The following is a 26,280-nucleotide window of genomic DNA, read 5'->3' on the forward strand; positions in this document are numbered from 1 at the left end:
AAAAAATTTCAAACATTGTGTGGTTTATTATTTTTGAGAAGAATGTCTTTGGGTGGTCCACCGTCCTGCATTATAGAGTCTTGTGAACTGTTGGATATGTTCTTGTTCTTACACAAAGGAATTTCTTTAAAAATTTTCTAAAATGTTGTTGTTTTTTGGAGGGGATTGTGAAGCCCTAGTGCATCAGCCATCTCCAGGCTGTGTCCTTCAGGCAATATATTGGTTCCTGATGCCGCAGAGGTGGGGCCTGGGTCTGGAAATTTCAAATTTTTGGATAGCGGGTGCTACCTATGAGAAATCTTTGTCAAAAATGTCATCTATTGTGTTTTTTTTTTTTTTTTTTTTTTTTTTTTTTGGGGGGGGGGGGGGGGGGATTGTGAAGCCCTGGTGTGTAGTGTACTAGTGCATCAGCCAACTCCACGCTGTGCCATTCAGCCACTAAATGGTCTCCTCTTGCTGCCAGCATGTCCACGCTGTGTCATTCAGCCACTATATGGTGTCCTCATGCTGCCAACACCTCCACGCTGTGCCATTCAGCCACTATATGTGTCCTCATGCTGCCAACAACTCCACGCTGTGCCATTCAGCCCCTATATGGTGTCCTCACGCTGCCAACACCTCCACGCTGTGCCATTCAGCCACTATATGGTGTCCTCATGCTGCCAACACCTCCACGCTATGTCATTCAGTCACTATATGGTCTCCTGACACTGATGCCACCACCAGGCTCTGTCATTGTGCTGCTGTGCGGCAGTGATTCTAAGAGCGATGCCGGTAATCTGCATGCTGTTCTGAATAACAGTATTATTTCACTACTCCAGCACACTCCATAGGCGTTTTACGACACAGCAAAGTGTTCTATACTCCTATAGAGGCTGTATGTAGGCTAGAAATAGCCTTTTTTAATATCGATTCGCCGCGAACAAATTCGGATCGAAACAAACTTTTCGGGAAAATTCGGCGAATCGGCCAAATCAAATTTTTGAAAAGTTCGCTCATCTCTTGTCATCAGCATAAACGCAAAAAAAAATTCCAACTGCCAGAATTGCTGATTTTTGGTATCACACCCCAGAAAAAAAATGTAATAAAAATGATCAAATAGCCAGAACTACACTTAGTACAGTTACAAAACTACAGCATATAGCGCACAAAATTAACCCTAACAAATTTATTTAGGGGAAAAAAAAAAAGTTCATAGGGGTCAATAGGGGTCAAAACATGGCAATGAACAGATTTTTTTTTTCCAAATGTTCATAAAAACCTAACATAAATTATCCAAATTTATTATTATCATTGGAATTGTACTGACCCCATAGAATAAAGTTAGCATGTCAATTTAAACATATTGTGAACATTTAATTGCAGGGTGCCGATAAGTTGTTGGGGCAACTGGAGACCTGTGCTAGACCTTGGTACCAAAGTCTAAAAATGAAGGTGAGAGCGCTCCAAAGTGTAATTCACATTTAAAAAAATAAAATGTAGGGGAAATGCATGAAGGCTGCTCACCCTCAAGGATTATGTAATGTCATACACAACAATGGTAATTACACAACAGTATGGCGGGACCGTCTGCTGCCCTCCAGCTCGAGTACGAATTGTAAGTGGGGTAGGCTTCAACAGCCGTCTCATTGTGGCGCTGACGGAATCCAAGTACGCACAGCCAGCATGAATAAAACACAGCTATAATAACCAAGATGCACTGCGTTTCACTGTTCATGCACAGCGAAACGCGTTGGATCTTGGTTATTAAAGCTGGGTTTTATTCATACTTGCTGTGCGTACTTGGATTCCATCAGTGCCACGTTGAGCCAGTTGTTCCTGTTGAAGCCTTCCCCATTTACAATTGGTACTACTGTGACTGTTCTATTCATACAGCCTTTCTGTTACGCTCTGCACTCCGGCCGCAAGCTCTAGCCATGAGCGCAGTGTTCAGGTGTCCACGTCTGCCGGCAGGGCTGGGATTCACATTGTGGGATGTGCCCCCATGCGAATCCCAGCCTGTCACTCAACTCGCTCTGCGGCCTCCGTGTCTCAGCTCCGGCACGCACGTCCCCGTCTCCTAGGGCGCATACGCACCGGAGCTCTGAAATTTAAAGGGCCAGTGTGCCCATAATTAGTGTTTGCACCTGACACCACTTTATAAGTCCCCGCAACTCCCACACTTCCCTGCCGGATCTTCAGTGCCTCTAGCCTGAGATTAAGCATTCCATTTTGCCTGTTGCTTTACCTGTGTATGCAGACCTTCCCGCTACGTTATTTGACTCCGTACTTTTGCCGCCAGCATTGACCTTCTGCTACATTTTACTATGCTACTGCCTTATCCTTTGGTACCTCGCCTTGCCCAGCTACCTGTGTGGTCGAGCCGTGTCAGGTGTAGCGACCTGGGTGTCGCCTGCCGCAGCAAGTCCATCCTGCCTTGCAGCAGGCTCTGGTGAAGTCCAGCGGAACCTTAGACTTTGTCCCTGATACAGTCTGTCTCATCAGCCACACAGGTTAGAGGATCCACATCTAGCTGCGTTACACTTTCTATAGCAGGCTGTACCAATAGAGCACTTATCCAATAGATTAATGTAATGCACATGGATTATATATGCTAAAAAGTGTCCAAATGAAAACATGTTTTAAAAAAAAAAAAGAACATATTTGGCATTGTCGTGTGCTGAATTGTCTAATCCTGCAGGATCAACAGTGTCAATGCAAAAAAGTTTCAAACGTCAAGATGATTTTTAGAGACAACATCCATAAATAAATAAAAACTAAAAGTGAATAAACAGTCAGAAGTATAGGAAAGTTGTACCAGTAAAACTAAAGCTATAAAAATGTATAAATGACACAGTTGACACATCACACATGTTACCTTTGTAGAGGGCCAAGAAGGGGTTTGGTGACAGCATTTTTATTGGCTACATGACTTTCTTGCTTAATTCAGTAGATGGCACCATTACCTACATCCTTTACTTCAACTTTGCATTCTGATATATTTCCAATGCAATAAAAAGAATATATTTAAAAACAAATGTCACAAAAACACCAGCCGTCAAACATACAAGATGACAATGTGACACTAACAAATAACTAACATATGTACAGTTCCGTCGCCAAACAGGTGACAGCTGTTATACATATGATTCAGTAGAACAAATATAACCATTAAAGCTGGATTAGGAAAATGTGCCAACTTATTCCATCATCGGTTGTCATTACAAGGGTTCTCTGAAAATATCTTAAGAAAACTCAAGGCAAATTTCTTCTATTATGTTGTGCCAAAAAAAGAACAAATCTATTGAGAAATTAGGCCACATACACTGACATAGGCCTCATGTGTATCAGCAACACATGTACATATATGCCTCGGGATGCATCCAATATTTAGGATGGGACACTCGTAAATTAACAACCCTTTTTTTTTTCACAGAAAACTTTATCGGTGAAAATTATACAGTAGCAAGTGCAAAGTAAAACAATAACCCAACTGTCCTCCGAAATCAGTGATAGAGGAACAATTCAGTGAGCACAGACATAGATGACCAACCAATAGATATCCTCCCATGTCAGATGAGCAAAAAATACATAATAAAAGAATAGGTGTTTAAGGTAACAGTCTCATATGAAGGTACAAGGTAAGTGGGTTTCCTGTATCAAATAGTGCACTTGAGCTCAGAAATGTAGGCAGGGCCCACTGAAGACATTGTGCTGCCTGGGTCCAGAAGAAGAAATGCTGCCCCCCCACGCCCCCAAAAAATTAAATTAAATTAAAAAAAAAATTATTTTATATATATATATATATATATATATATATATATATATATATATATATATATATCAGGAGGACATGATCAATGCAATTGTGGGGTTTTGTATTTTTCTACTTTTACGCCATTTACCGTACGGGATTAATAACAATATATTTTAATAGTTTAGACAATTACACACATGGCGATACCTAATATGTTTATTTTTATTATGTTTACATGCTTTTTATACGGAAAAAATGAAAAGGGGGGGGGGTGATTTAAATATTTAATATGGAAGGGGTTAATGTGTGTTTTTTTAAAGCTTTATGAAACTTTTTTTTTCTTTTTACACATTATTGGTCCCTTAGGGGACTTTTAGGAGGAATCCTTAAATTGAAGTCCATTGATCTATATGCTCTGCACTTCATTGATAAAGTCTGGTCCAGCCAGGCTCTATCAATCACAGATTCATGGACAGCAGAGGAAGAGAGGTAAGCTCTCCGGCTACCTTTACAGTGCTGCTGCAGGGGGAGCGAGCATGCTGCAGGGGGAGCGATTCAACCCACTGGATCACCAGGGATGTTTAAATCTCCCTTTAGATTCCACTGTCAGCTTTGACAGCGGCGGTCTAATGGAGTAATAGCCGGCTGCAGCGATCGCTGCATGCCAGCCATTAGCGGCAGCCCCCATCTACAGGAATCAGCTGGGGGCCACCGGGTATTGAGCGGATTTGAGTCAGGAGCCTGCTCGATACACTCGTGATGGGTTGCAAAGGGGTCAAAAATCCTCTCGGACAATTTACTGCCCCTGTGAAGGTGCCGCCTGGGTCCAATGGCCGGCCCTGAATGTAGGTCATGTCAGGCACATGAGGTCCTGAGTTGTTTTAAGACAAAGGGAAGGGTCAAAATTGCACTAGTGAAAAGACTCCAAAATAAGGGATTAGTGGGAGCAACCTAAATTTACCATTGAGCCGTTCACCAAAAACAGAAAAAATTTACATCTCCCCAAAGATATGTATTACATCAGATTCACATAAAAAAAACTTACTAGCTTGCTAAAGCTCTTCTGTATTGACAAAGAGCAATATCCCCAAAACAGCTGTGCAGAGATGGGCAATTCTTCAATTTTGTAGTAACTTCTGATTTGGCTGAAAATCTCTAGTCATGTTTTAAGGCTCATTTAGGAGTTGAGCATTGGCTTACAGATAACTACTTCCAATAAGTGCCACTAGAACATGCCCTTTTTTCTTCTGGAGGAGAGCTATTTTTCATACTTGCATATTAGACCAACGATGTACAGTAAATATGAGAAAGAACTTAAAATAGTGACTATTGGGGGTGAGCATGCTTTTTTGCCCAGGGAAGCACATCCTTCTTAAGGTAACTAGATTGAGTTTCCTAAAATTTTAAGTTCTATAAAATGTAATTTCATTAAATGAGTTTTCTGGGACTTAGTGATTGAAGACTAATATCTGATCAGTGAGGTGCCAACACCCCTGGCGATCAGCTTTTTTGCCTTTAAGTCACTGGACAACCCATTAAAAAGAACTTGACGGACATTTAGCCAAAAATGGATATTATATTTTACTACTTTAGGTCTGTTCTTAGACTTATCCATGGCCATCACATTGCTCATGTTTTCTTAAAAGCAAACAAACAAACAAACAGGGAGAGCACCCTACTAACCTTAGCCAATTGCACAAGGAAATAAATGCAACTGTACTGGAAGATTATATATATCGCAGCAGTTCCTCCCAATACCATCCATAGACCCCTTCACAGTGGGAAAGGAATTCAAAAATGTACAAGGTTCAACAGCCTGGACTAGGTAGTACTGAGAAGATTCCAAGATCCTCCTGGACGCTTGTAGGTAAATAGGCAGAAATGCACAACTCCAGTTCTCATAAGTACAGGGGTCAATCAAAGTTATATAAACTACACTTTTAGAGCCATAAAACCAGGGAACGCATTTCGGTTCTCTTACCTTCCTCAGACATATCACACATCCGTTACAATACAAAGTTATTTACAGCACACCATCATACCATCATGTCATGACCTGTAAATTGCCACAATTCTGTTATCAAATAAAATAAAAAAATACACATAGTTCACACAATACACAATAAACATAGTTCAACAATCAACATCATCATATCATTCCTTAATAATGGTCAAAGTAATAAAAATCAGATGTAACATACACCCACATATTGGAGTATAAATCCCATCAAGGACTTATACTCCTTGCGTTCTGTTGGTGGCTGCTGTGAATAGAAAGAGCAAGCCGGATCACTTTTATATAGGAGGGGATCTACCTTGCCTTACAAAGCATTACAAAATAGTCACCATAAAAGTTTTATATTATTCATAATCCACTGCCCCCTACCTACTATGTGCCATTTATGATATTAATGTCATTTTATAAGGTACAGGGACCTTTGGACCTCTCAAGCATCAGTCTTTGGGTATAACTGCTATGTGAGAAACATTTATAGTTGTACCCATAGTATTATTCTCTTTTCTTCAATAATGATAATAAAATTTCATTCATGAAATAAAAGAGAACTAATGCTAATTTACATTGATGCACTCTTAGCGCTTACGGTAAAGTGCAGTCAAAGAAGCCATTAAAAATCTATCTATCACTTCTGATTCCAGGGCTGTGTGTAGATAAATGCGCAATTTTCCCAAAAATCAATGTATTGTTCTCTGAGAGACTGACATCTATTGAGCCATACAGTATTTAACCATTTGACTAAAAATTCCATTAATTGAAGCCTGGCAGAGTGAAGAATCTCAGCTGTGCTGTAAAATCATCCTTCCTAAAAAAAAAGTCTTCTTCATTCAGCAGATCAAAATAAATAAATAAATAGATAGATAATGTGAGCCAAGACTAATTGCCATTGCAGACATCTACTACAGACCATACCTGTAGACAACAATACAGTAAGTAGCAAGTCTAGAGCACAATTCCCTTTGGAACTGCTCTTTTATTCTGTGCAATGAATATCTTAACTGGGATTTATCAAGTCTAGCATCCGAGGGCTAAAAACGTATCTGTCACATCAGGTAGGTATCCGTGCAGACTCGCTCCAAACCACTATCCTTGCCTACTTGGATCATCTACTATAAACAGCGCCACTCAACGGGCAATGGTACCTATGCCTCACCTAAATGCATGGGGCATCAGGTAAGGTCAGATAAGCCAGGTCAGCAAAACACAAGCAAAGTTAGTACCAAGTCAGCAGACAAGGGGTTAAACAGGAAGCAGAAAGTCAAAATCTAGAGGCTAGCATAGTACAAAAACAGAATCAGAGTCAAGAAAGCAAGAGTCAAACCAGGAGGGTAGCAAAGTACAAAATCATCAGGCAAGAAGATCAAAATACAGGCAAAAGGTTAGGGCACATGAAGGCACAGGGAATAAACACTAGTAAAAGGGTGGAACCACAAACATGGGTGTCTGAGAGCAGCAGTTGCCAGTTTAAATCTCAAATGTGGTGCCGATCTTTACAAAGGATAGACTGGCAAGCTTGACTTCCATTGTGGGAAAACTATACAGCATGAGGGGTTCATAAGGGACTATTTACAGGAATATTTGCATTGTAATAGTATTAGTGATAGCCAACATGGTTTACCAAAGGACAAAAGTTGTGAAACCTAATTTGCTTTAAGAAAGATACAGGAGAAAACAAAGAAGCTCTCTCTGGTGGAGTATTTAAAGTGATACAGGCCCACCACTAAACCTATATTGTCTACTAGCTTTTTAGGATTGTGCTGGAAGGTAGGCACAACTCTACAGAAGGTATATGAATAAAACAGTATGCTTCTCCAAAGACCCGATCCGACTACCCTTATGGTGCTAAAAAGTGGACAAATTCAGTATAGTAAAAAATACGGGTCTAGATTAGTGCTGCTGTGTTGTTGTGCACAAAATCTTCACACCAGATGTAAAAGACTAAACTATTTTATTAATTTGAGACAGTGAGACAACGCGTGTTGGCGTCAACATGCGCCTTCCTCAGTTCAAACATAAAAAAAAAACACCTACCAGTTTTCTGGCTGGCAAGCATGTGAATCTGTGGTAAGAATAGACATTTAAGTTATATTGTGGTGTATTTCATACTGTATTTCATACGGTGCCTGGGTTATTAATCCCCAAAGTCAGAGTCTCTAGGACTGTCGGGGAGCGCTTCCCTAATTAGCCCCTAGTCACCCCTTAGTAACTTGATATTTATAAATATTATCAATGTAAATGTGTATATTTTGTTACTCACTTGTTTAGCGTCGCAGGACCTGCGGGTCATGTGACTTGGTTCAGAACTCTATGGTATGTTGAAGGACCTTAGGTGGTTCTTGAGTCAGGTGATTACCCACAATCCTGTGTAACGGTGAGTGACAGCTGTATGGACCAATCCAAAACCGCTCAGCCCCTGCCCATATAAGGGAGCTGCAGCCATTAATCTCTCTCTTGAGTTGATGACACTGGATGAGGTAGGACCTCCGCAACTTCCAAAGACAAGTACTAGGCCTAAGCCTTGCGGCCTCGGCCTACGCTAAAGACTGTGAGTTCTTATCATTCCCCGCTATCTCCGCAAGATCACTGGACCTAAACCTACCCCTAAATCCAGCGGATCTATGCTACAAAATCCTCCTAAACTAAAGAGAACTTACAAGGTCCCAACCACCTGTCAATCGCTGCTTCAGCTGTATATAGACTCTGTTATCTGGACTGTTGTTACTGCTGCATGTTACTGAAAATCTTCAGTAAAGTTTCTCCAAGTTTTCAGCTAAGCACTGGTGGTGGGCAATCCGTTATTCTGCATTCACCTATCGCTCTTGGGAAGGGTGGCGATAGGCCCAGCATTACCTCAGAGTTTTAACCCTCACCCTGGCGTCACGAGTGACAGGGGTTAAATTAACCCCTCACATACTAAAGCAACACCCCAACTACCCTACACCCCACCAAGGCACCACAATATGATCAACTTTTATTTTTTTGTATATAAATGACCCGTATGGGGAAAAACTGTTCCAGGTAAAATCCCCTCAAGGGTTAGTCCCTCCACCTGGAAAAAAAAAAGCCTGTGAAATTGTGGAACAATCTACCTCAGGAGCTGCTCATAGCTAAAACAGTTGAGAATTTAAAAGAGGCTTAGGCAAATTCTAAGAAGAAAATAACATAACTGCATATGTAAAAAATATCATATTACATCCCCTCCTCTTCATCCACCTCCTCATCCAGTCTTTTTTCAACCATACTATGTACCATATGAAAGATATAAAGACAATTAAGCAGCTAAAATTTGTGTCAGTCTTAGGCTGCGTTCACGCTATGTTTGCAGGCGCCGAAACCCTTTCACTTTAACAAGGTGACTGGAGTCAGACAGTGACTCCAGTTGGCTAATTTTTGCCCCGTATGAGGTTTTGTGATCGAACCTAAAACCGTAGTCTGGTCACAAAACCGGAGGACTTTAAGATGCAGGTACTGTAAACACACCGGTAACCCTTGCACGTCTACCAAACTTGCCTCCATTTATTGTGGAAGAGATGGTTTTCATGTTAAGACTAATTGACTACTCTGACTTTTTGTGGTCTGTCTTGTCTCCGCTCCCATCCATCCACAAGTGTTCCATTTCTGCAACATCTGCTGCTGCTGGGCTACTGCAATAGCCCAGATCACACCAGGACACCATGAATATTATTTTTTTTATTTATTTTTGATCACTTATAATAACGCTTTATTTTAAATGAATAATAACTGAATTCATATCTACTTAATTTTGCTAAAAGTTGCCCTTTAAACACTGCGGTGTTTTTGTTCTTTTAAGATGTACTTGCAAAACCACAGGGACAATCTAATTACTTGCTAATGATTTACATAACAACTTGTACCATTCCATTTACCATAAATATCTTTACCACGTCTCATAAATATAAATGAGACAATAAAGCACCGACACCATCAGAAGTCTTATGGAGCTGATCATGGACAATTCAAAGCTGGGACCAATATGTTATGAGCAGATCCTTACAGTTCCTCAAGTTGGGACCAGAATGTTTCCCCAGCACATTCCACAGATGTTCAGTCAGATTAAGATCTAGAGGCCAAGTCAGCATCGTGTACCTTTTATCATGCTCCTCAGACTCCAACTATTCCTGAACTAATATCGCAGCCCAAACACACATCAAGCTGTGATGCACTACGTTTTGGCATGTTTCTAAATACTGTATCTGGAATTACTATTGTTTATTGTCGTGTTCAGTTGTTGTATTGTAATAATATAAATCTGTTGTAAAAAATATTAATAAACAGCTGTATGCCCAAACTCAAAGTGTCCTAGTAAAACATTGTCCAGAGCATTACATGGCATCTGCCACCTTGTCTTCTTCCCATAGTGTATCCTGGAGCCAGCGCCTTCCCTAGTAAGTTATGCTCATGCATCTGATCATCCGCATGATGTAAAGAAAAAAAAAAAAAAAGAAAAAAACATATACAGGTTTCATCACAACAGGACCTTCTTTCATTGCCCCAATGTCCATTTCTGATGCTTACATGCCCATTGGAGGCTATTTTAATGGATGGAGAGTAGAATAGGTACACTGACTAGTCTGTGGGTATGCAGCCCCTTCCTGGCACCTTTCTATTATGCAGCATGGTTAAAGGGGTTATCCAGCAAACATTTTTTAAAGCTATGTGCCAAGACTGTATTAACAAAATAAAAAAAATGCCCATACTTACCTCTCCCCCTCCCCATAGTGTCCGTTCTCTGCTGATCTTTGCTTTTTGATGACACTTTGTTTCCTGGAGCTGCAGGCATTTTGTCACCTTTCCGCTGACAATCTCTGAGGCAAAACTCCGCTGTGGCAAGTCATTGGCAGGGTGACGATTAGTGTTGGGCGCAAATATTCGCATTTCCGATTTTTATCATGAATATTGCAAAATCGCAAATTCGCAAATATTGCTAATATATTCACTATATATTCAAAATTACGAATATTCAGTTTTTCCACATATTCCTTCTTTTCACTTGTGCGCCAATTAGAATGATGCAAATTCACTTGTCAGAGGTTATCAACAACATCCCTAGCAACCAATAGAAAAGTTGCCCACCCCCTCACTGTTTTCTTCCTCGAATACGCGAATATGAGAAAGATAAGTACAGGCTTTTTTTTATTTTAATACACATAAAAGCCTTTTTAACTTTTTTGTTTTTGCTAGGTAACCCATAGCTAGACCCAAAACAGGACAATACTGCTTGCTTTTATTTTATTTCGGTTTTTTTTTTTCACAATAAAATATTTTAACATCAATAAAAACTGAATTTGTATCTATATGGTTTTTCCTAGACTTGCCCTTTAAACTCTGCTGTTTATTTTTTCTTTGCGCAGATCCATAGGAACAATTTAATTGTTCCATAATGATTTATTCCATGCCCAGGCAGTCATACATTTCCCCAGGTGAGAACATCTCCCCAGCCATCCATATGATGAAAAAGAAAACATGATTCATCTTCACCTTCTTCCATATCCCACATTCCCAACAAGTCTTCTGCAAAACAGCTGAATGCCACCACTAGAGGGGTATTATGTGTCTCACTGAAATCATCCTCAAAAGAAGCCACCTATGTCCTAAGCTGGCACTAGCCTGCCATCCCTACAGTGCACCGGTAGCCTGTCCGCTCCTATACAGATGGACACAGGGACGTGCACACATAGGAGTGAAAGGGGGCTGGAGCCCCTGCCCTTTTCCTCACCTGCCTCTCTAGTGCCCTCACAAAAGGAGGTGCAGACTCAGGGTGACAAGTGAAGTAAAAAGGATCCATTGCTGGGGAGATTTGTATGTGGTTTAATGGAGGGTGCTGTGCCCTCCCTGCAGCAAGGGGGCGCCACTCACCCTGTCATTATCTGCTATTTCTAAGCTTCTCTCCACACGCAGGAGACAGGAGGAGCAGAGGAGGCAGAGAGAAGCCCCGCCCACAGCATGTCCGCCCACACACTTCAGTCTATGCAGCCCTTACTGTAAGTAACTGTAAATATATGTGAGTGACTGTATGTCAGTGTGTGTGTATATGTGTGTGTGCTATGTGTATATATGTGTGTGTGTATGTGTGTGTGTCTATCTCTATGTATGTGCAGAGAGGGATGGCTGGGGCCTTACTGTAAGTAACTGTAAATATATATATATATATATATATATATATATATATATATATCTCACAGAAAAGAAAACGTCCGGCACTCGGGAAGATGCAGGTAAAACTTGTCAATGGCTTTATTCACACGCTTAGGCAGGACACAATCTGACGCGTTTCGCACACTCAGGTGCTTAGTCGTAGAAGTCGTATATATATATATATATATATTGTATATATATTGTATGTCAGTGTGTGTATGTATATATATATATGTGTGTGTGTGTCTATCTCTATGCATATGCCTATATATGTGAGCAAGTGAATGTATGTATGTGTGTATATATGTGTCTGTGTGTATATATGTATGTATGTGTGTAGGTATGTATATATGTGTATGTATGTGTATGCATGTATATATGTATGTGTGTGTATGTATGTATGTATGTGTGTGTATGTATGTGTGTGTATGTATGTGTGTATGTATGTGTGTGTGTGTGTATGTATGTGTGTGTATGTATGTGTGTATGTATGTATGTGTGTGTATATATATATATGAGCAAGTGAATCTATGTATGTGTGTGTATGTATATATATATATATATATATATATATATATATATATATATATATGAGCAAGTGAATCTATGTATGTGTGTGTGTATGTATGTATGTATATGTGTATATATCTGTGAGTGATTGTATGTGTGTACCTGTATGTATGATGTGCATATTGGCTATATCTTTTAGTATATATTCCATGTTATATGTGTGTCTGTGTATTTATGTTTCTTAATGTATATTTGTACCTGTATGTATGTGTCAGTGTCTCTATGTATGTGTGTATATTACCTATGTACTATATGTGTGTATATTACCTATGTACTGTATGTGCCTTTTATGTTATGTGCATGTATGTATTGTATGAAGCACATTATTAGGGAATTATTGGAGGAATGTAAGTGCATATATATTTCATTATATTGGAACATTATATTTTTATGTATGCTGGCACTGTGTAAAGATCCTTAGGGTGCGTTCACATGTGCCTATTTTTGCTGCAGATTTTGCTTCCTATTGACAATGGGAAGAGAAATCTGCTAAAGCAAATCTGCAGCATATTTGCAGCAGAAAATACGCACGTGTGAACGCACCCTTAGTGGTGGCACAGTATAGTTAATAGTGACACAGTATATAGTTCATTAATGGTGGCACAGTATATAGGGAATTTATAGATGAATGGTGGCACAGTATATAGTTCATTTATGGTGGCACAGTATATAGGGAATTTATAGATGCATGGTGGCACAGTATATAGGGAATTAATAGATGAATGGTGGCACAGTATATAGGGAATTAATAGATGAATGGTGGCACAGTATATAGGGAATTAAGGGGGGTACGGTATATAATTAAAGGGAAACTGACAGGCTGTTTACTCGCACTAAACCCAATACACGAGGTTACAGTGCATGTATACAAAAATTGGTCTTTCCATTTTCTAGGTATTGCCCCACATTGCTAGTATGCGAAGTCAGTCTTGTGCACAATGGAGGCGGAGCTTCCCTGCCTCCATCCTGTATGCTGTGCTATGCCCGGCCGTCTTTGTATATTTATAAAAAAATTTTTTGCCAACTCTTGTATATTGTAGAACATTAGCATATATTTGTGTGGTGTCCATCTCTTCAGTGTAAGAACCAGAGCTGTGTGGAGATTCCTGCATAAGGTGGGTGCTGGGTTATTGGGGATGGGTGATGGGTGCTGGGTGATGGGTGCTGGGTGATTGGGGATGGGTGATTGGGGATGGGTGATTGGGAATGGGTGATGGGTGATTGGTGCTAAGTGATTGGTGCTGGGTGATTGGGGATGGGTGATTGGTGATGGGTGCTGGGTGATTGATGCTGGGGGATGGGTGATTGGGGATGGGTGATTGGTGCTGGGTGATTGGGGATGGGTGATGGGTGCTGGGTGATTGGGGATGGGTGATTGGGGATGGGTGCTGGGTGATTGGTGCTAGGTGATTGGTGCTGGGTGATTGGGGATGGGAGATGGGTGCTGGGTGATTGGTGCTAGGTGATTGGGGATGGGTGATTGGTGATGGGTGATTGGGGATGGGTGATTGGGGATGGGTGGTGGGTGATTGGTGATGGGTGATTGGGGATGGGTTCTGTCATATAGAGGTCAGGTCGGGGCATATAGGGGGAGATTTATTAAAACCTTTGCAGAGGAAAAGCCCTCTTCTCTGCAAAACGATCTGATTGGTTGCTATGGGTGACTGCACCGCTCTTTCTCTGCACAGGTTTTGTATAAATCTCCTCTATAATACGGTATATTATAGGGCAGCTGTCACATGTTTTCTGTAAATAAGACTGACAGCACAGCCAAAGTGTATATACACATGGCAGACCTCAGAGAAACTGTTCTTGACTCGATTTTACAAAAACACCAACCTTTATGGGGGCTAGGAATGTCGAGGAGGCCCTGCGGGAGTCCACTGTGTCCCTGGGCCGCAGCACATCTGCCCATTAAGTCTGGCAGACGTTTTTAAAATTATGAAAAGTGCCCTCTTTTTTTACTTGAGCCCCTGCCCTTCAAAATGTCTGTGCACGTCCCTGGATGGACATGTTATCAGAACACCAAATACAATCATTTCAACAATATTATATTCATTGTTTTTGAATATATAGTTTCAAGGTGGACCTGCTCTTTCTGGTGACAGGAGTCAAGTAGGCAGTCCTAATCAATAATTGACAGTTCTTGTATAAATATGCATACAGAGATAACTGTCACTCACTAACTAACTAGCACCACCCCCTAGACTGCTAAGCCCAGAATGAGCAGGAATTATAATCAACAAATTATTTGCAAATGTAATATATATATATATATATATATATATATATATATATATATATATATATATACATACACACACACACATTTGCTCAGCTCATCCTGCTCTATAACTAAATGTTGGCAGATTAGGCTACATGTCCAACATGACAGTTTCGCATATTTATTTAAACTCATGGCATTTAAAGAAAACCAAGAAATTTGTCTAACGTCTTGATTTTATTATAGGATTATTTCTAAAATCATAAATTCAAAAGTTATTCTCTTTTCACAGGCCACAACAGGCTGATCACTGAAGGGCGGGACTGTTGGGAAGATTGTCCCCTAAATAGGCTGATCATATTTCCTTGAGACAAAAACAGGACATTTGGATAGAAAAAAATGGGACATAGTTCATGTAATATGTTATATATAGTTGTAGATTCCGATATGTAGTTGTAGGCCCTCATATAATAAAGTTGTAGGTCCCCAAATATATTTGTAGGCTCTATATATGTATTTGCGCAGTATGGTTGTAGACCCTCTCTCCTCTATATATGTCCTCATATATAGTCGTAAGCCCCCATATATGAGTATAGGGGCCTACAATTTTATATGGGTGTAGTATGGTGGTCCACTATGTATGGGGGAAGTATATAGTTATAGGGGGCCTATCTTTTTTTGCATACTGTGTATCTATTGTGATTTGCACCGTCTACCTCCACACCTGTGCCTAGTCTGCAGCGTTACCTCTCCCTGTTGCTCCACATCACCCTAGTCCTGCATGTGCCGGATCTTCACTTTCTCAGTTGCTTACTATTTATATAGCAGTAACACAAACATAAGTCAATATGGTGCCATACTGCCCCCAGAGATATTGGTGCTTTGGTGCTTTATGGCCCCTTATTCCAGGGTTGGACCAGAGGAGCAGTGAAGCTGAAGTGACTATATTTAGTACAGTCCCAGTGCCAGGTTCCTGATCTCCCCTCCTGGGGCCACCTCATGGTTCAGGTTAATTCTCCCCTGTCCTGACGTTCTACTTGGGACATGATGCAAGGGGTGTGTCACAAGTTACAGACAGGCACTGTTAACTTCCTTAAAGTGGCCACTACACCAATTACAGGGAGGCACTTTTCACTGCCTTAGAGTGGCTGCAGCACCAGCTGCCACTTTAAGATTATGTAGCATGGACCGTGGCCACTTTAAGAACAGTGACCAGCGGCTGCTGCAGGACCAAAAAAATGGATACATGTCGATTTTTGTCCAGTTTTGTTTAAAAAAGTGTAGTGGCCCAGTACGGGAGGTGTTACCCCGTACCCTTTCTGCCCTGTCTGGCAGCCTCCCTTCAGTGTCCCCTGGGCTCCCTTGTAATTGTTTCCCCCCTGTACATATGTACTGTATTGTAATGCATTATAAAATGTATTGTTATGTCATGTGATTGTTACCCAGGAGGTATCAGTAACCAGGTGACCCCAAGAGTGACCTATGGGCTCCCTGCTAGTTTCCCTCATATAAGCCCTAGGTGGAGCTAGCTCTCTCTCTTTTGCTCTTTTTCTCTTTGAAGATAAGTCTATGCTGAGGTCAGTCGTGCCTAGTGTGCGTGTCTAGAGTGTTTGAGGCCTCAAAGTCAAGTCCTGCAGCCACCATCAAATGCAAGTAAGCTACAGTCATAGCTATGTCAGTCTTCAGTCAAGTCAAGTCAGTCCCTGTCATCTGTCAAGTCAGCGTGGCCTGCATTAAATTGTCCAGTCCTACTACAAGTCCAAGCAAGCCCTTAAGGTCTCTGAGTCACTGGTCACCTCCGTGGGCCCTGGCTTAACTGTATAGACATTGCCATCTGTCTGCCCTCAGTAAAGCTACCGTTATCCGTAACTTGGCGTCAGAGTCATTATTGCCCTCGTGCCTAGCCCAGGATCCAGCAGTATACCCTTGGGTGGTATCGAGGACACAAATACAAGGGGTTAATGCCATCTGCCCCTAGGGTAACAACATCTGCCCTCGTCACACCCCCTTACCACAAAAGGAACAAAATCAATATTTAGAATAAAAAGATGGTACAGTTTAAAAATAAAGTAGAACGGGACTTATGGTCGGCCAACCCCTAAATGAATGAAGTGCGCAGCACATGCATAGGCAGGGTGCCATTTATTCTCTATGGGGCTTCCTAACATTGCCAAGCTCAGTTCATGACAGTGTTTAGAAGTTCCATAGAGAATGTATGGAGAGCTGGTCCTGCACTTACACTCTTCTCCAGTATCCTATGTGTAGGGGATAACTTTTGATTTTGGAAATAACCCTTTAATAGTCTACTTTTCTGTTGAGTTTAACCCTGTGATTATAATCATTGATTTTTATTATGCACTTGTAGTTCTGCACTTACAATGCTGCCCATATAACAAGCCCCTGCTATGAGGGTAGAGCTGGGCAGCAATGCCTCTCTCCAGCTACTGTATGCTCTTTTAATGTTCTTTGCTGTGAGAGGATTATTGGACTCATGTTGAGGATTATGTTGTGTAGACATAAGAGGTTTAATGTGTTTTTGTTCCATAACAAAATTACAATGGAATTTTTGCCAACGAGCATTGGAACTGCTTGGAAAACTGGCAGCTCGCTTTCAGGCACAAATCATAGCCTGGCAGGGTCTAATGATAAAGTCAATGCGATTTGGGATACAACGTGGAAATGACTTTTTCTTATACAACCTCATCCTATTGAGCTTTCTGGAGTTGCAATTACACTAATGTGCTGTTTTGTGTAGGAGCCAGGTTTAATATAGTTCTTTTACATTAGTAAATACTGCTTCAGCATTTATGTTGCCTGAGATGTATTACTTAGGGTGGGACATTGCCTTCAGAATGGTATTTGCCATCTCTCTGAAAGATGTACTCTTCCAAATACATTCCTAAGAAATTCACTGGAAATAGCTCTTCCTCCATAGCATATATGTGCGAAAATGTAAAGAAACACTAGTCAAAACCTATACGTATTCCAGGAATGTCTATGACACTAAAGAAGGAATCCTTGCGACGTTTCTGCTCATTTAGGCTTTTTACTAGGTATGGCACAGTCAATAAGTTTAACTTGGAGTCTTCAAGTTATTTTAAGCCTACACTGTGTGACTCTCCATATGCACTGCCTACAATATGGCCGATATATTAAAGAAGCACTCCAGGAATTTTTGTCCATATTATGCACATTCACCATCACTAGTTAAATAGTCATTTGTTTTATTCCAGCACAGCTGCATTCATTCATTCATTTCATTTCTGTATCTGTGTTACAGCACTTAATGGGGTTGTCTAACGAAATAAACAACCTGTGTATAGTGTAAAAAGTATAATAAAGCAACCTGTAGCTCTGACGTCCCATTACACTCTCTGAAGCAGTCTGCTCCATTCCTGGTCCCATCCCCTCTTGTCTGCTGAGGATTTGACAATTGATGTAAAGAGAGGGAGCTCATATTACTGCTCATAAGATTTTAAGGCAGCAGGAAGTGTTTCTCAGGTAAGACAAAAGTGAACCTGTCCTGATGGAAACTATTGTGGCTCAAAAAAACGTCCTTCTAATGAGCAGTATTACTAGTTTCTCCCTAGGCAGACAGGAGAAGCATGGCTAGTATGGACAGGAGCTGTGCTTTTAGAAATTGTGATCTGATGTCAAATTTACAAGCCAAACTGCTCAGCTGGTATGGAGAGATCTGTGTAGTATTGCTAATAACATTTTATTAGTAAGTTGTTTAATGATTCTTTCACGGACAACCCCTTTAATGTGCCATAGGATTTGGCCTGTCCTTGATCATCTGCCTTCCTGTGGACCACAGGATGACATCACCTATTAGATTGCTCCTGCTAGCTCCCAGGCCCCTCCCCTCCCAGCTCTATCTGTATGCTTCTGCTGATTGTGTAAATTAAAGTAAAACTGTAAATAGTTTCCAGGAATTCTGGAAAATCAAAGACAAACAGCTAAAATGCTGTAAAAATGTGTGCAAAAATGCAGATAACATTCAATGTATGAACACAGCCTAAAGACTTTAAATAATAATAAAAGCATTTTAATTGGGATTATTGGTCAAATCCCTTTTGCCTCATGACAATATTTCTCCCATAAAAACCCACTTTGAATAAGAAAATGCATAAACACTGCACAGAGTGGGAACTGACCCCAACCCACTTATAAGTCCAATAAGTTTATCTGGCTGAACTCCAGCACCAGCAGCTTTATTAGGTAACAAGGTGAAATACCAAAACCCCACACCCTCTCATTGCAAAGCCAAAGAAATTAATGGGAAATGTAGGCAACATTAGGAAATAATTTCAGTGATAGAATTGCAATCAATATGGCTGCAAAATCAGCTAAAACAGGTACAAGGCATACACAAGAACCTCTCATTATTCACTAAGAATAGCCTATGCTGCGCATAACACATTTGTTAATGGAGCAAAGCATCAGAATCTACAAAGGTATGCTTAGCACATTCTTGTTGACCCTTACTACACTGTAGATGAAGTGACAAGTGCGGAGATTCCATTTGTAGTGGACCTTGGCAAAACAAGCTGGAGCTCGGACTGCTCTGAATGATGTCGTCTCTATAGACAGCAGTGCACTTCAGAGCAGATTCCAGTGAAATAATGAACATGTTTTTTTCTTTCTGGGGTGTGGAATTTCCATACTGTGCATGATACAACATAATCCCATAGAAAACAATAGGAGGCTGCTGAACTCTATTTTCCAATTGGAATTCCTCTCGGAAAATCCGTAGTGTGAATGGGCCCTGACAAGTATAACTCTCAGGTCATTGTTGTCTTCACAGGGATCTCAGGGCAATGTTAACTCTTTTTTCAAATAGGTCATATCTAATAGGCAGATTTTAAAGAATTTCACCGAGAGTTCCATGCATTGTTCATCTGCTCTCTTCTCCCCTCCCTAGTGTGTCACAGTAGGGGTCACAAGACATCCAGTCTCCCAAGAGCTGAGAGTGCCAAAGGTGGAATCGACACAGATACATTAATGATATATCCTGTGTATATACCAGCCATATCAATACATATCATATCAATACAGGAATACTCCTTAAAGGGGTACTCTGCCCCTAGACATCTTATCCCCTATCCAAAGAATAGGGGATAAGATGTCAGATCGCCGGGGTCCCGCTGCTGGGGACCCCGGGGATCGGCGCTGCAGCACCCCGCTATCATTACTGCGCAGAGCAAGATCGCTCTGCAGGTAATGACGGGCAATACAGGGGCCGGAGCATCGTTACATCACGGCTCCGCCTCTCGTGACGTCACAGCCCGCCCCGTCAATACAAGTCTATGGGAGGGGGCGTGACGGTCCCCACGCCCCCTGCCATAGACTTGCATTAAGGGGACAGGCCGTGATGTCATAAGGGGCGGAGCCATGACGTCACGCTGCTCCGGCCCCTGAATCGCCCGTCATTACGCACAGAGCGATCTCGCTCTGTGCAGTAATGATGGCAGTGTGCCGCAGCGGCGAACCCCGGGGTCCCCAGCAGCGGGACCCCGGCGATCTGACATCTTATCCCCTATCCTTTGGATAGGGGATAAGATGTCTAGGGGCGGAGTACCCCTTTAAGGAGTATTCCTGTATTGATATGATATGTATTGATATGGCTGGTATATATACAGGATATATCATTAATGTATTCATTCCACCTTTGGCACTCTCAGCTCTTGGGAGACTGGATGTCTTGTGACCCCTACTGTGACACACTAGGGAGGGGAGAAGAGAGCAGATGAACAATGCATGGAACTCTCTGTGGAATTCTTTAAAATCTGCCTATTAAATATGACCTATCTGAAAAAAGAGGTAACATTATGATCTGACATCTTTCTTATGCCCTATCCTTTGGATAGGGGATAAGATGCCAGGGGCGGAGTACCCCTTTAAGGGTATATTCACTTGTACAGTGTCCTGAGCATATTTGTTGCGCAGGTTTTGAAGCTTTAGATTTTACGCTGCCGATTTTAATGTAAACTAAATGATTACATAGCATCAAATCTGCAGCTTCAAATCCTATGCAACAAATATGCACAGACAGTCCTTGTGCAAGGATTTTTGCCACCCTAGGCAAAAGCTTATTTTGCCGCCACTTCACCCTGCCCATTGGCTCTGCCCTTTCACATGCCTCACCTTACTACTAGGGTGAAACACTGTTAGGCGGGCGGATGTATGGAGGCGCGCACAATGCCAGGATGATGACCTGTCTGCCTTTCAGGTGGCGCTTCCAGATGCAGATTATTATGGCGGAGGGGTTTGTTGGACATTTCAGATGCTGGCTAACTTTATTGCTGTGGGCACCCCCATCAAGAGTGCGCTCTAGGCGGCTGACTATTTAGCCTATAGGCAGAGCCTTCCCTGTGCACAGGATACTGTACATGTGACTACACCCTCAATCTATACATAATCAATATTACAATAGATTAGGCATCAGTAGACAATAGCAGAGCCATGATATGTGAGCAACTGTCTTGTTTTTACAAAGTCCTGTAGTGGCACAGAAAACAACACATGGTACCATAAAACATTGTAGCATTGAGATGGCACATGTCACCTTATGATAATAGACTCTTTAGGCTATTCCATGTACAGAGTGATCATAAAGACTCCAAGCAGAAGTAATATCTTATGTGTATTGCTGGTTACTTTCTCTCTTTGCTGATGTTCCACATGGGAGACCTAGCAATGATGAAGCCGAGTGTCACTAACTCTCTGCATTGTACACATATTGTCTCCTCATTATGGATTTCCATGCATAAAATAGCGTTGTCACAATGGAGAGCTAATATGTGATTGATGCCTTTGTCTGTGCAACACATTCCCTTCAATAAATGTTACACAGAAAGACGCTAACACAATATGCAAGAGAACGGATATTACATCCCTGCAAATCAATAGGGAGGTAGAACATAGATAGGGGGCTTTTAAAGGGTGTTCCTTATTGTAACCATCTTTATGCCACAATAAATCAAAGCAAAATAATTAACGATGTTTTGAATAACTACCATTTTGTATCTACATCACCTTTGCAGGGGTATTTGTCTATATGGCTTTAAGATACAAAGAAACCATGTGTAGCTGTATCCTGCAATAACACTCTCATCTATCTTTATTATTTACTTGTGCAGAGGAAGAATTTGGCATTTGCTCATAGCAACCAGATAGCTTATTTTATTTTTCAGAGATCTTTTTAAAATCTAAAAATGGAATATGATTGGTTGCTGTGGGCAACAGATTAACTTTCCCTCTGCACAGGTTTTAATAAATTTCCCCTAAAATGGTAGATTTTAAGTCAAAATCCTTTGCCAGAGAGTAAAACAGCTGAGTCTGTACAGTGAAATGATACTTTACCATGAGAGTTTGGAGATGCCCCAATACTAACAATCTCTGCAGCCTGACAGTAAAACGGCATTGCCAGTGAGTGCACGGCCTGTATAACAGTGTATAATATTGTGTCTCCGCAAAATAACTCAACACACGGTCATTAATGTCTAAACTTAGTACACCCCTGTGGAAATCTACTAAAGTGTCAATATTTTGTGTGTCCACCCAATTTTTTTTTAGCACTGCCTTGAGTATTTTGAGCATGGAATTCACCAGAGCTTCACAGGTTGTCATTTGAGTCCCCTCCTCCATGATGACATGATGACAGAGCTGGTGGATGTTAGAGACTTGAGGATGCTCAATAGGGTTTAGGTCTGGAGACATGCTTGGCCGGTCCATCACCTTTATCCTCAGCTTCTTTAGCAAGTCAGTGGTCGTCTTGGAGGTGTGTTTAGTGGTCGTCTTGGAGGTGTGTTTAGGATTACTATTATGTTGGAACACAGCCCTGCAACCTGGTCTCAGAAGGGAGGGGCTCATGTTCTGCTTTAGTATGTCACAGTACATTTTAGCATTCGTGGTTCCCTCTATGAACTGTAGCTTCCTGTGCAAGCTGCACTCATGGTCCAGACCATGACACTTCCACCACCATGCTTAACTGTAGGCAAAACATACTTGTTTTTGTATGCCACCACACATACTTGACACCATCTGAATCAAATACTTTTATCTTGATCTCATGAACCACAAGATATGGTTACAGTTTGTTGGATTTATTGTGCTTCATCTTTAACATCAGCTACTTCTGGGACATCAGCCATGCTGACCAATTTAATGCAGTGTGTGGTGTATGGTTTGAGCATTGACAGACTGACCCCTCACCCCCCCATCCCTTTAACCTCTGAAGCAATGCTGGCAGCACTCATACATCTATTTACTAAAACTAACCTCTGCCTTTGAAGCTGAGCACATGGTTTTGGTCGACCATGGGGAGGCCTGTTCTGAGTGAAACCGATGTATGGTCCTGTCCACCATGCTGCAGCTAAGTTTCAGGGTCTTGGCAATCTTCTTATAGCCTAGACTATATTTTTATAGAGCAAAAACTCTTTTTTTCAGATGATCAGAGAGTTCTTTGAACTTCCAGTGAGCAGTATTAAAGAGTGTGAGAGCGATAACACCAAATTTAAGACCCTCTGCTCCCCATTCACGCCTGAGACCTGAGATCAAGTCACACAGCGCCAGGGAGGAAAAATGGCTAATTGGGCCCAATTGGTACATTTCCACTTAGGGGTGTATTTACCCTTCTTGGTGAAGTTTAGACATTACTTTCTGTGTGTTGAACACAGCACACAACACTATACACTGTTATACAGCCTGTGCACTCACTTCATTGTAGCAAAGGGGCATTTCTTCAGTGTTATCACATGAAAAGATATAATAAAACATTTATAAAAAAATATGTGAGGGGTGTACTCACTTATGAAAGATACTGTAGTATGAATAATGTCATTCATGTAGTGATATATAGAAGACAATAATGCTAACTATTAATATTGCAACTCATGTTAATATATTCCATCCCTTTAATGATCCTTTTGTCACATGATCTAATAGGGGCTTTCTGTAAGGAATATCATTTTAAATAAAGATACATTGGAATATTGGGTAAATATAAATAGATTTAAATAAAAAAAATAAGTAAATATAAATACATTTCATGATAAATTTCTCCAAAGTATATGTATCAAGTATGTCTTCTTGTGTTATCCACGCTTACCAGAATGTGCCCTAGGCCGTGTTTACACTACCATCAGAGACAATTTAATCACATTTGACATGAAGCATAGAGCAGCATGCTGCGCTATTACCTCCCCCCCCACACACACCGAACGCCACAAAGCTGTTTGTGTTCATCATGTGATGGATTCATCATAACGGATATGGTGACAGCAATGTAAATAGAAACTTAGAGAAGATTGTACTCTGTAAGTAACTATTTTATTGTTATAGAGAAAAAAGGCAGAGTTAAAAAAAAGCAATACTCATCTCACCCACCCCCTGGCAATTACTGGTCGCGGCAAGGACTACCCGTGCCAGTTATTGACTGAGTCTGAATCTTTCTCTGTTGGGATGGCAGCCAGGAAGTGTAGTCCCTTGCGTGGTATTGCTGTTATCAATTTTTTTTAACCCATTCTGCATTTTTCTTTAAAATAAAATGTATATTTCACAACATGAGATAAGTGCTAACTCTCAGGAGAACTCAAGTTTCTTCAAACTCACTGTGCTGTTTGTCCAGCCACCTGAATGTCTAGTGACAGAGGCTGCAGTGTAGGGGGACACCATTAGATTTCTATTGAGTATCACTTAGGAGCTGACTGCATTTATAGTATTTATAATAAAATGCCAAATACAGCTTCCCTTTCTTCTACCCGCCCAAAACATTCAGCCCTTAACACCCTGTCTAGGGCGGAGTGGCTTGTAAGCCCCGACTTTAGAAACTTGAACACCACCTAGTTATGACACTACCACCTGTACCCATGAACTCAATGCCATCTGAAAATCATTGTGCTCAACTTCAGAGACTGGGGGAGGTGGCACCTTCTGAAAACTTTCCCAAGTTGTGCCCCACGAGAGCATTTCTAAATACTGTATATGTATTTTTGCAGAGACATGGCATAGTTTACATAGTTTAAGGGTTTAGTTTCATTAGGATTGTGTCGCAGTAATTGCAAAAAATGCCCCAACTACCGTCAAAAACTGCTCATGTGAATACAGCTTTAATCTCCTTACTTTTACACCTTAACATAAAATAAATGTAACACAATAATACTAATGTTTATAATAATAATGATAATAATGTTATTTTTATTTAATAGCAGCATCATCTCATTACACATTGTAAAACACGTTCTCAAAAGTAATAAATTTACATATATCATTATTATAATAACATTAACTACAGTTACGGTATATATATATATATATAAAATAAAACGAAAACAAGAATAACAGTAAATAAACTACACTGTCAATATTGTTAGTAGTATTTTTGTTTATTTATTTATTTATTCTTTTTTTTTTTTTTTTTTGCGGTAATTGATGATTTACTGATTATTTTCATTATTTTTCTAGCTAAACTACAATGTAAAGGAAACATCCAAACACATAGCCCTGTATGGACACATGCAATTCAAGAACTACTAGCATGCTGAAATACTGTCAAGAGTATCGTATTATATTAACCCTTCAAAAGCCAAGCGCGGAAGCCCCTGGCAGGGTTAAACACATCTTGCCTTCACACGGCAGGCACAGTACAATGTACACATCCGTGTGAAGTGTGCGGCTGCAGAACTTTCAATGCAGTAAGTTTTATTTGCAGAATAATGTCATTGCACAAGTTTGAGTGAATGATCCAGAACAGCAGCAGCAGCCGTCCCTTCCTCAGGCTGGGGAGGGGATGCGTTCCTATACATCTGCATTACACTGGCTTCTCTGCCATCCCAGCTCCAGGAGCACATGCTGCACAAGGACATGCAGAACTCACACCATAGGGGAGAAGGAAAATCCCACTGACCTTTCTGCTGCTTAAAGCATTGGATAGAGCCGGAGTGATGAACCATCTTCCTAAGAGATGCTGAACAGGGCTATGAGAAGGAGGCGAAGGGACAATGCATGGGAAATAGAGGTAAATGGATAGCCCCTTCCAGGATCCCGGGGCTCGGGGAGAGCTGGATATGGAATACGACACCTGCTTTAGCTGAACACTTCGCCTGAAAGACTGTGCTCCCTCATGTTGTCATAGTAACCATGGAGGGAGGTCCAGCTATAGACTCCCCTTAGCGGATGCTTGAAGGATAATTCACAGCAATGCTTTTTGATATCTACAGCATGCTGCAGTATGTTATCCCACATCATTACATAGCCGGAGCCAAGAGAGGCCAAACTTGATGGGCACGTGCTCCTGTATAATTGTATCAAATAGCAACATAAAAGTATAAAGACACATAAAAAACTAAATCTATATAGTATATTCTATATAATCAGGGATGTGTATCTGATTCTTCTTTCTAGTACAAAACTGCAATATAATGTGGAATTTCACCAAAATGAAGAAGCAGAAGACAGAGAAGAGAATCTCAGAAAATTCCTCTTATTAGGACCAAAGTTGTAATAACAGATTTTGTTTTAATAATTTCTGGTAAAAATATTTGATAATCCACAGTTAATGATCAATGGGGGTCA

At 40.9% G+C, this 26,280-nt stretch overlaps 1 protein-coding gene across 2 annotated transcripts in view; it reads right to left on the reverse strand.

Moving 5' to 3' along the window:
• ANO3 (anoctamin 3) overlaps positions 1-25,983 on the reverse strand; it is a 434,465-nt gene extending 408,482 nt beyond the window's left edge. Inside the window, exon 1 of one of the 2 annotated variants that reach the window (XM_056526698.1) lies at positions 25,613-25,983. In XM_056526698.1, coding sequence (XP_056382673.1) covers positions 25,613-25,658 — 46 coding nt within the window. In that variant the 5' untranslated portion in view covers positions 25,659-25,983. The remainder of the gene's footprint in view (positions 1-25,612) is intronic. The other variant, XM_056526699.1, reaches the window with a different exon arrangement.
• Positions 25,984-26,280: the final 297 nt, after the last annotated feature.

Source organism: Hyla sarda, chromosome 6, assembly GCF_029499605.1.
Source record: "Hyla sarda isolate aHylSar1 chromosome 6, aHylSar1.hap1, whole genome shotgun sequence".
In the NCBI taxonomy this organism is placed as follows: domain Eukaryota; kingdom Metazoa; phylum Chordata; class Amphibia; order Anura; family Hylidae; genus Hyla; species Hyla sarda.